General features: G+C 39.6%; 1 protein-coding gene across 1 annotated transcript in view; it reads right to left on the bottom strand.

Annotated features, from left to right (window-relative positions):
• Positions 1–290: 290 nt before the first annotated feature.
• The window catches only part of efnb2a (ephrin-B2a), a 32,056-nt gene continuing 20,879 nt past the window's right edge, over positions 291–11,467 (bottom strand). Inside the window, exons 3-5 of the mRNA XM_032568160.1 lie at positions 5,767–5,859; positions 5,026–5,130; positions 291–1,696 (exon numbers count right to left, since the gene is read on the bottom strand). Coding sequence (XP_032424051.1) covers positions 1,284–1,696; positions 5,026–5,130; positions 5,767–5,859 — 611 coding nt within the window. The 3' untranslated portion in view covers positions 291–1,283. The remainder of the gene's footprint in view (positions 1,697–5,025; positions 5,131–5,766; positions 5,860–11,467) is intronic.

Genomic DNA, 11,467 nt, shown 5'->3' with positions numbered 1-11,467 from the left:
TCTAATTTTTAAATGTTGAACGTTTTGATTTTTCGAGCAGACATTTCCACGTTTCAACAAAAAGTCTCTGAAATTTTGAGATTAATCACAGAAACGTTCTAGAAAAAATACAGCAATTTTCTGAGCTCATAAAATCAAACATTTTTGAGTGTCAGAAATGTTTTGAGCTCAGAAATGTCCAAATGTTTCTAGAAATTTTCTGACATTAATATAAAATTTTCGGAGTTTTTTATTGCAATATTTCAACTTTTGGATTTCAGAAAATTCTATGTTTTTTTATACAATTTCTGAGATTAATCTCAGAATCTCTGATTTTTTTTTTGTTTTGTAAATTTGCAGAGAATTTCCTTGTTTAATCTACAAAATTTCTGAGATTTTTCTCTTTCTCACAAATTTACGACTGAGCTCAAAATATTCCAAGTCCTTTCTAGAAAATCTCAGAAATTAATCTCAAAATTTATTTTTATCGCAATATTTAGAATTTTGAAACTCTGAAATTTTTACGTTTTTTTCCTAGAAAACTTCAGACATTAATCTGTGATTTTTTTTGGCAGAAATTTGCTCCTTTTTTTCTGCCCAAAGTGGCCGTGATACGCCGTCGTAAAAGTATAAAAAACAGATATGAACGAAACCAGTAAATGTGGAACTAAACAAAGAGACTCAATCTTTTTTTTTTCTCTAAACCTTCAAGTAAAACGCGAAATAAGACCGAGCTGAGGATGAGGAGGGATGCTGTGATCGACAACACGTCACATTGACCCGTGAGTCTGTTTCTGTGCACAGGTGAGTGTTTGTGTGATGGTAGTCATGTGGGTGGACAGGTGAGTGGGTGAAAGTCCCACAAAAGGTCCGGTGTGGGAATCCCTCTGCATCCCGCTGGTAAATCCGCTCAGCTGAGTTCAAGCTCCGCCCACTTCCTGCTTTTTCTCCCATCGTTAAAGTCTCTGTTTCCAAAACAGCAGTCTGTCTTTTTCTCACACTTTCAAAAACTTTCACATCCATAAATCCATCCATCCCACTCACTTAATCCCGGTGGACGAAAACGAAGAAGAGGCTGTCCGTTCCGCTTCCCGGCGAGCGACGGCGGCTTCGCTACTCGTCCCCATCGTCTGCGCCGGCTGTGACCGACCCGGAGCGAAGGGCGAAAACTCAGAGAGGAAACGACTAGTGACGAAACATCAGAGGAGAGGAGGAGGAGGAGTCGACAGAGAGGAAGAGCGGGGCGGTTCGTTTCGCTCCGACCGGGGGCTTGTCCGGGTTCTGCGTTTTCGTTTTCCCGGCCCTCAGACCTTGTAGTAGATGTTGGCGGGGCTCTGCGGCGGCATCTCCTGAACGATGTAGACGGGGTGTCCGTAGTCCCCGCTCACCTTCTCGTAGTGCGGGCAGAAGACGCTGTCAGCAGTCCTGAGCGGGATGATGATGTCGCTGGGCTCCGAGCCGTTGTTGTTGCCGCCGCCGCCGCCGCGTTTGGGCGTGGCCAGCGTGCTGAGCGACAGCGTGGCCGTGTGCTGCGGTGAGTGCTTGCGGTGCCGCCGCCGGTACTTGAGCAGCAGCAGGACCAGCATGACGATGATGATGATGAAGATGACGCTGCCCGAGGCGATGCCCACAAAGATGGCCACCTCGGAGCCGATGGCGCTGGACGATTTCCCGCCGCTGCCGCCGGAGCCGCCGCCGTCTTCTAATTTGGATTTGTCTGTAGGAACAGAAAGAGAGCGAGTCAGTACCAACCAGAACTCTGGGACTGATCCAGAACAAGTCGAGAACAAGGCTGTTCAAAGTGCGGCGCAGGGGCCATTTGTAGCCCTCTGAATGACTGATGCGGGCCCTCGTCACAATTCTTGGGAAGCAAAATATCTACAAAAAAACTCCTGTTAGAAAGAAACGTGGACATTTCTGAGTTTAAAAGTCAAAGATTTTTATGAAAAAAATATCAGTTCAAATTTCAATTTGAAAAATCAAAAATTTGCTAAAACAATTTAGAAATTTTTAGATTAAGACATTTTCTAGAAAAAATTTTAATTTGAGTTTCAAAAGTAAAAACTTAGCTTGAAAAAACTAACTTAAAAATGTTTGAGTTTGAAAAGTCAAAAATTTCATAACAAAAACTCTGAAATTTTTAGACTGATCAAAGAAAATATCTTTAAAAAAAAACAGGGACATTTCTGAGCTCCAAAAGTTGAAAATCTGCTAGAAAAAAAATCTCGGAAATTTTGAGATTCATTTAAAAATTTTGCAAGGAAACAATTTCTAGGTTTCAAAAGTTGAAAATTAGCTTTAGATTTATCTCTGAAATTTTCTAGAAAATTTCCCAATTTTGAAAAGTTCTATTTTTTTTTTTTTTTTCATGGACTCCTTTACGACGGTCATGACTCGCCGTCGTAGAACCTAAATGCAGGACGGAGACGGAAACAAAATTTCCTGCTCAGCTGATCTTGAATATTCCTGAAACTTTCCGTCCAAATCGATCACAAACGTTTCAGCCTTTAGTTTGTTGAACATGGATCAGCCGTCGTCCCTCGGTTTGCAGAGCATTTGGGCCTCAGAACCGCTGATGCTGCAGCGATGCTGCCGGTCCCGAGCAGAGCCACATACTCCCAGCCTTCAGTGTTGGATCAGAACCAGAGCGTCCATCGCTGGGAGTCAGAGCACAGCTTGTCTTCCATAATTGATGTTTCACGGCTGAATCAAATATTTCTATTTCTCTGGCCCTCTGGGGCTTTTAGCCATAAAATCAAGTTAGTTTTTATGTCTTTCAAAACGCAATTTATCCGAGTGCAGCTTGGATTTCCGCTGATTGCCCTACTTTCAAGGTTGAAGTCTTTGCTGAATTTGAATAGAAACGGATCAGATGTGACCTTTTTTTAAACAAAAGCTTCCAGTAGAAGAGTTTCACTCTGAGATGCTGCTCCGTTTTAAGCAACATGCAACAGGAAGCCAGAGCTGCCTAACTTCAAAATAAAAGAGCTGACTCAGATTTATATTGTAGTTTAATGACGGAGTGTTAAGGTTTGGGCTGCAGGTACTTTTTGTTTAATTACAAGAATAAATTCATTACATTTGCAAAAAGAAGAAATTTTACCAGAAGGAATTACAAGAAAAAAGTTGTTTTAATAAAAAACAAGCTTGAATAATATATTTTTTTCTAGTAATATTCTCATTTCTGACTTTCAAAAGTTGATCATTTTTGTTTTTATAGAACAACTTATAGAACATTATAGAACATTTCTGTGATTAATCTGAACATTTCTGAGTTTTCAAGCAAATTTTCAACCTTTATTTCATTTTTTTGTAATTTGTTTTATTGAAAATTTTTAACTTTTTACATTTGGAAATAATCAGGTTTTTGTTTAGAAAATTTCTGAGATGAATCTCAAATTTTTTTAGTTTTCTAGGAATTTTTCAACTTTTTTAACTCAGAAATATTCCAAAGTTGAAACTAAGAAATATCAATGTTTTTTCTAGAAAATTCCTGAGATTAACCTAAAATTTTCTGAGTTTCTCTAGAACTTTTTTTTTTACTTTTGAAGCTCTGAAAATTTTTACATTTTCTTCTAGAATTTTTTATTTAATTAATCTCAAAATTCCCGAGATTCTTAGTAAAATCTAAACTTTTGGAGCTCAGAGATCTTCATGTTTTTTTTTCTAGGACATTTCTGAGATTAATCTAAAAGATTTTTGAGTCAATTTTGGCAGAAATTTACTCCTCCTTTTTTTCTACTTAATTATATTTTTTAAGGCGGAGCCCCACTTCTTTTTAAACGTGTAGCTTAACCTTCATTCCAGATTTCTTAATGTGGATTTTTCCTCTCTCTCTCAACAGATCCCAAAAACTGACAAACTCTCCATCGACAGAAAGAAAAGAGTCACATGTTTGTTATCTAATGTTACATATATTTAATCCCTTTCCTTCTGTTTTGTCTGACATAAATAATGAATATTCCCCAGTTTCATTTCCTGGGCTTGTAAAGGCTCTTGATTGGTTTTATTTCAGTTGTTTTTTCAGAGATCCAGGGGAGCGTTTATGTGGGTCAGCCTGCATTCGTCCCCAGGCACTTCCTGCTTCTCGTGGAGGAAATTACTGCTCCTGATTTTCTTACACAGAGATTTTTGAGCTGCAATCCAATAGCAGAGATAGGAGGCGCGCAAACGAAGCCGCTCGACCCGAAACAAGCCCGTTTCTGTGCGCCGAAGACGGCAGACGGCGACCGGATCGTTTTCCTGAAAATGTCACCTTAAAGCTGAAAGGCGAGCGGCCGGGAGACACCTTAGAAGGACCAAAGATGCTTATCGGTTTTATAGGCAACATTCAATTACCGGCTGATGATTTGCTGACCTTTCTGTTACCCACACACACACACACACACACACACCACACACCACACACACACGCACCACTGATTTTGTGCAGCTCCTTGACCCTAACTCTAGAAAGACGGTGTTTTAGGGCCATTTAAGGGAAAAAAGGATAAAAATAAAACAGAAATTTTGAGACTAAACTCAAAAATTTTCTAGGAAAAAAACGAGGAAATTTCTTAGTTTGAAAAGTCAAAAATTAGTTATAAAAAACTCTTATATTTTGAAATTACTCTCTGAAAATTTCTAGAAAAAATTCCTAAATTTCTGAGTTTGAAAAGTCAAAACTTTACTACAAAACTCTCAGAAAATTTGAAATCAATGTCAGAAATTTTCTAGAAAAAACTTTCAAAACTCTCAAAAGTTGAAAATGTTCAACTTTTAGGAAAATATGGGTTTGAAAAATCAAAGATTTGCTAGAAAAAAATCTCATAAATTATATAGAAAAAAACTCAAATATTTTTGAGTTTCAAAGGGCAAAAATTTTCAACTTGAAACTCAGAAATTACAAAAACAGAAGAAAAAATCACAAAAAGAACGATTCAAGCTCTTTCTCATTAGAGCAACTTTTTCTTACATTTTTAAGACGCTGTTGTGGTAAAATTGCATCTTTATTCCCCGAAGTTTATGAGTTTATTCTTATGAATTGAAATTAGAAATCGGGCTCACCTCGTGTCAGCTGGACTTCGTTTTTCTCCCTCTCGTCGTCCGGCGACCCGGGCTTGTAGGGCGTTCTGGTGGGAATGTCTTTGGGTGAAACGGGATCAGAAGGATCTGAAAGAACAACATGGACACGGATTAGCAGGCAATCAATCAATCAATCAATCAATCAATCAATCAATCAATTCCCCCACGGGGACAAGTCAAGCATCTATCTTTATCTATAAAGACACATCAGTAGCTGCTACCAGTATTGACTGTGTCGGCTGTCAATACGTATCAATTAACTCTTTTTTTTAAGGTGGCACACCACTTTTAGCCAATGGTTTTAAGGTGGAGCAGCATTTTCAAACAATAATGGCGTGGCTTCTTGTGTTAATGAGATTAAAAATGACGATAAATCACCAGATTTCAGCCTAATTTCACAGATTGAATTTATCCTCAAACTGAGCTGGGTCTGGTGGAACCATTAGCGTCGGGATCAGGAGAATACTGGAGCTGCTCGCGATGCTCTCAGCGTGCACAAACGCTGCATCTGCTGGGCTATGAATCATGGGAATTATGCATGTAAACTAGATTAGCATATGTGTAGGGAGTGCAGCTGAAAGCATGTGAGAGCAGCTGTACCGTGTGTTTGTGTATGCATTGGGGTTGGCTGGATTACAGCCCCAGGTGTCATGGAGACGATGGAGCCGCCTCCTCTGACCTTATTCAGTGCTGCACATCGCCTGCAGATGCTGCGATACTCACTCTGCCCCACTTTCATGACTATCTTCATGGACTTGGTCTTGCACACGCCCCCTTCCTGGTTGTCGATGCCCTCCATGGTGCCGTTGGATGTAGCTGCGGGAGGAAACGGAGAGAAGCTCGGAGTCAGAAAGGGCGGAGGACAGAAGGGTTGCCAGGTCTGACTGATAGTTTCCAGCCCAAACACAAAGCAAACCAACTCCAAAAGCACCTGCCACTAATGAAACTCACAGTTAAAAGCCAGATTTAGTCATACATATAAGCGTAAATGTCATCGACTGCTTTTTGTGACAATGCAGAACGTTTTTGTTTGAAATTTATTACTTTCTGAGTGGAACCAGATCCCACTGTGCCAGCTACGGTCTGAACTCTCTGAAAACAAAACAGATTTTGTATTTTTTGTGGCTCTGTGTCCTTTTCAATCATGCTAAACCAATGACTAATCAAATTAACTAATACGGTAAGTGCAACAGCATGGCATTTTAAGAAAATGTGCTTTTGTGCTTTTCTGCCACACAATGACAACTTTTTCCAAAGCGTTTCCTCTGAAGACTTAATATAAACTCGCCAGATGTTGGGAAAAGCGGTACAAATTGTAACAATCCACCCAAAGTTGTTTTTTTTCCAGCCCAACATGTTCAAAACCAGTCCAATTGGGATTAAAACTGCCCAATCTGGCAATACACTGCAAAGTATCCCGCAAAAAGCTGTTTTCCAACGATGACTAGCATTGGTGTTAGCGTCAGGTTGTCAACATAAGGCACTAAAGATATAGAATAAAAATGGACGCTACAAAAACACTACAAAAACTAGACAACAAGATCAGAAAAAGGCTTTAATTAAGAGAAAAAAACTGCGATGGAGAAGCTAGTTGTGCTAGCTTGACTTTGATAACTTTACCATGTGGATGTGCTGTGGAATTCAGTGAGCTTCGATTCAGTCAGCAAAAATTTAAAAAGGCGACCCATACGCCAAACTCTGACAGATCATCAGTAGAACAGGTGTTGAAATTAGCTAATTAGCCACCACTGCTTAGCTGTTGTCTGCAAGTTTTCAACGTGTCTGAGAGCGAGAAGAAAAGAAGAATACAGTGGTTTTGAGTTATTCTTCAACATTATTTTCCTCTTTGTTGTGGCACTACACTAAATTAATAACAACAACATCTCCAGGTTTTATTTTGCCAGCAGAACAGTTCTACAGCGGCAGCCCGGCGATGGATGGCAGGTGAAAGAATCGTCTTTTCACCCGCCAGCGTTGTGCACATGTGCGAAATGTCTGGACGCAAACAATAAAATTCAACTTGTCTATGTGGAGACACATGTGAGGGGAAACAGAGCCTTCCTCCGAGGAAGGATATGAGTCACTCCCCTTTAATAAAATCACAGTTTGCCTGTTCATCACCTCGGCCGCTTCTCTCCGGTGGAATATTTCACATCCCCTGAAGTCAATTAGCCTGAGTAATTGTGACTGTAATATGTCTAACTGCGCTGATGGGCCTTATGAAGGAGGCTGTTAAGGGAGCGGGGAGAGGGCGGCGATGACAGCAGACATGTTGGCAGGCTGCGGGTGGATTCAGCGCTTTATTGTGCATTAGCGCTAACGACACCCAGGAGAGCGGTGGCCGCTTATTAAAGAAGACGTTTTTTTTATTTGAAAAGCCTAAAATTGCTCAGATCTGAAAAGCAGACTCAGTTAGCGGGTTTAAAGGAGACCGAGACGGGCTGATGAGACAAAGGGAGCAGAAGCAGAGAAGCAGACGGAAAAGAACGGCAGAGACAACGAAGCTACCAAGATTTTATCAACTTTTCAGCAACAACAAAGGAAATAATCTACGGTTTTTCTTCGTATTGTGGTTGAATTTATCTGGCTTACAATTGTTTGGATCGCTAATGGTTAAACACGTAGAGCATAGACGTTAATAATGAGCTAACAGAAGCTACCGCTAACTAGCAGCTACTAGCTGTAGCCTCAACTGACAAAACTGCTGACAGAAAAAAAGAACCAAATGACCAAAAACAATTATTAAAATGGAAATAAAAGCAGCACACAAACAAAACCATGATTGAAATAGGTGATGAAATTCATAAACAAAACAATAAATAAAATTTGCCCTTCAAAAAATATTGAAGGAACTGGAACTCAAAGACATTTTAAATATCCAAAACAACAAATAAAATTAATTATAAATAATTTTAAAAAATGATTTATAATCATCATCAAGTTTTTGGTAGAAGAAAAGAGAGAAAGGAGAAAAACAATAAATCATGCAAATGGATTTTTTTTTTTAATTAATTGATTAATTGGTTATGAAGGAAGTGGATAGGTGGAATCAGGATGTTTTCTGAGTGACAAGAGGTGTCACTTTGGGGAAAATGTGCAAAAGCTCCACCTTTCTGCTCATTTGCTGCCCCTAGAGGTGAGTTGGTGGAAGTGCGTCCGTATTAGATCATGAGTGAGTTGTGGGGGGTGATGGGGGCAGCAGGGCTTGTGGTCTATCAGGTCAGTAACACAGAGGCTAACGAGCTGCCAGAGCGTAGAGGCCTGGCCTCCCGCCAGCGCTCAGTGGCCTGCATTCACATCGACCGCCACTATCGCCGCCGCCGCCCCACCCACTCCTCTCCTCCGCTTTGCTTCCTCTCTTCCCTTCCTATCTGCCCATCGGACCTTTCGGATCCCACCTCGATCCATCGCGGCTGGGATTCAGTTTCTCTTTTTCTCCCTCCCTACTGCTACCAATCATCTTGATCTGAATCCTCCTGCCTCAGTAAGACGGTGATGTTAGCGGACGCGCAGCGCATGCTAACGAGGACCGGGCTCCTCGTCTCGCTGACCTGAAGCACATTACGGACAAAGCTGCTTAAAGGATCCCACCCCCCACTCTTCCTCTGCATGTTTGTGTGTTTTCCTTCATAAACCTGTTAGCAAAACACACGACAATCCGGCAGGGACGCCTTGAACATCTTAACGGCAGAGAAGCGTTGGGAAGGGGTCAGAGTTCACGTGGTGGGAAAGAAAACATTTCCCACTTCACAGAGGCTTCTGATTCTGCGGGAAAATCAGCAACATTTTCAACTTTATATTCCTGTTTTCCCATTTAAATGCGGGATAAAAACACGGCGGGGTCGGTGCCAAGGCTGCAGTCTCGGCGGGCCTGACTTGGATTTAAACAGAATGTGATTGTTGAATCGGCTCAGGCTGGCTGAAGGACTTGGCCCTCCTCGGTCCAGTCAGACGGGGCCAAGCTGGAGCGGCCGACAGGCGAGCTGGAAAGAGTTAACCGACTAATCCCAGCCCCTCCGAAATGGATTTAGGTAAAACTCCAGGAAGAGGGCAGGAAAAATAAAACATTTTATTGATTTGCTTTGGACAGACAACACTGGGAAACGCTGACAGGAATACCATGATCCACATTTTGTTGACTCTGATTTTATTCCATTCTCACTGAGTTATTTTTGTTTTATTCCATATATTTAATCAATTGCTGCCTATGTCTTACAATATTTAATAATTTTACAGTGAATATTAGAAAAAAAAACTGGTTTAAAAACACATATTACAATATAAGTGTTCATATCCATAGATAAACAGTTATTGATTAGTTTTTTGTTTTAAATATCTCAAATACTTCCAAATTGGACGCATGACATTTCCTGTTTCATCCACAGTTTTCACTCCACACTGTGTTTTTTTATTTTTAAGCAGTTGTGGACAAACCTTAAACTGCTGCTGCACCAGTTACTCAACACGTTGTTGCTAGGTAACCAAAGAATGAGTGAGTTGCTAGGTAACCAAAGAATGAGTGAGTTGCTAGGTAACCAAAGAGTGAGTGAGTTAGTTGAGTGTCAAACTATTTTTATTATCTGCAACTACGTTCCATCATATTTAGCCCAAAAATTAAATCCATGGATTAATTTATTTAGTCTACTGTTTCTATGTGAAAAAAAGAAATCATCCTCATGCCACTGATTTAATCCAAATTTAATAAAAAACACAAGAACTGAGGGTTTTTTTTTTTATCTGAAACTTCCTTTATAATAGTTAAATTCATGTCCAATCTGACCAGGAGTTGTAATAGTAGCGACTATAAGAGAAAAAGATGTTTTAAAAAAAATTAGAAGCAGCTTATTTTGAACATTAACGCAACTTTAATGTGAGGTTAGCTTGTAGAAATGCGTCGTTCCAACGTTTCTCTTCATGAAAAAGTGTAGCTAAATGGCTAAGCAGGAAAAATGCACGTTTTATTTCAGGTAAGTGACCTTAAGTTGACCTTATGTTGTCTACCAAGCTGTGAATCAGAGTGTGAATGGGTGAATTTGATAACTGATTAGCGAGTTTAGAGAATTGCTACGTAGCTCTGTAGCATCTGGTAGCACAAGATGGCCAGCAGATAGGAAACCTATCTTTAAATAAAACTGAAAAAGAAGAAACTTCCACCTATTATAAATTAACATAGCTTTATTCTGAGGGTTTTTTAGAAAATAAACACTGACACACAAGATATGAACGTTTTGTCTGGTTTACAGTTGATGCTAACATTAGCACCTGCTATCGGTGCTAACAAAATCAGTGCTTTCTGACAGAAAGAGATAAAAAAAGAAGGAAGAAAGTTCAGAAGGAATCAGAGACAGAAAGAGTAAGCAAGGAAGGAAAGGAAGAGAGATTGGTCCCAAGCAGATCCTAGCAAACATCTGCGAAGGTGAAAAGAAAGTGAAAATCATCAAGAGGTAAATCCTAAAAAAACAGAACGAAGAAACGAATGTGTTTAAAATCCTGGACGCATCAGCCTGTTTGGCTTTCTCTGAGTTCAGTTTCATTTTCTCCTGTTTGTCAAATCAAGACGGCGGAAAATCCGCCAGTTTAACAAGACAGTCAATTGTCTTCAGATAGAGACTTTCTAAAACGCTTCCCCATCTTTTGTACCATAAAATAGAAAAAGCCGAATTGGAAAATCGACACCAGTTCTTCACATTATAGAAGAAATTCACATTAAACTTGTGAGCAGTTTGAATTGACCTAATAAAACCGATCTGCCATGTTTCCTGTACAGGGCCGGATTTACAGGGATGTGGGCGCCTGGGCTGGAGACACTTTTGGCCCCCCATCCACTCAGGAAAAATTATTTTTACTAACGCAAATTAGAATAAATTAGTAGGTAAAAACTGTACATTGGCAGGTATGAACTGATGCAATTTAAAAACTCCATGTTGTTTGCAAATAAATTGACTTCATAATTTTCAAATACTTGAATATTGTCAATATGCATAAAAATCCCAAGGATATTAACACAATTCACCTGACTTGTACCTGTGAGTTTTCTATAAAGTACAATGTTTACAAAACCTGCAATCATTAAAGAAAACGCAAAAAAACTAAATCTTAAAAAGTACTTTTGTCTACTTTCTAGTACAAATATCTTAGTAGACTTGAAATAAGACAAAAGTAACTTATGAATAACTTTTCAGCAAGATATAGGAGGTTGTTATATGTAAATAATTCCTTAATTCCAACAGCAGAGCCCTGCGCCGTTACCTAGCAACCCCAGTCAAGTCCAGCCTGTTGCCTAGCAACCCAATCTAGTTCCACTGAATGATTACTTCACTTAAAACAAGATATTTTTCGAATGTTGTAAGTGAAATAATCTGCTAATGGATTTTTTTAATCAATATTAAGAAAATATTGACTCTAAACAAGTTCCTGTATCTTG

The sequence above is a fragment of the Xiphophorus hellerii genome, chromosome 7 (assembly GCF_003331165.1).
Source record: "Xiphophorus hellerii strain 12219 chromosome 7, Xiphophorus_hellerii-4.1, whole genome shotgun sequence".
NCBI classification, from domain to species: domain Eukaryota; kingdom Metazoa; phylum Chordata; class Actinopteri; order Cyprinodontiformes; family Poeciliidae; genus Xiphophorus; species Xiphophorus hellerii.
This window is presented reverse-complemented; position numbering and strand designations above follow the sequence as displayed.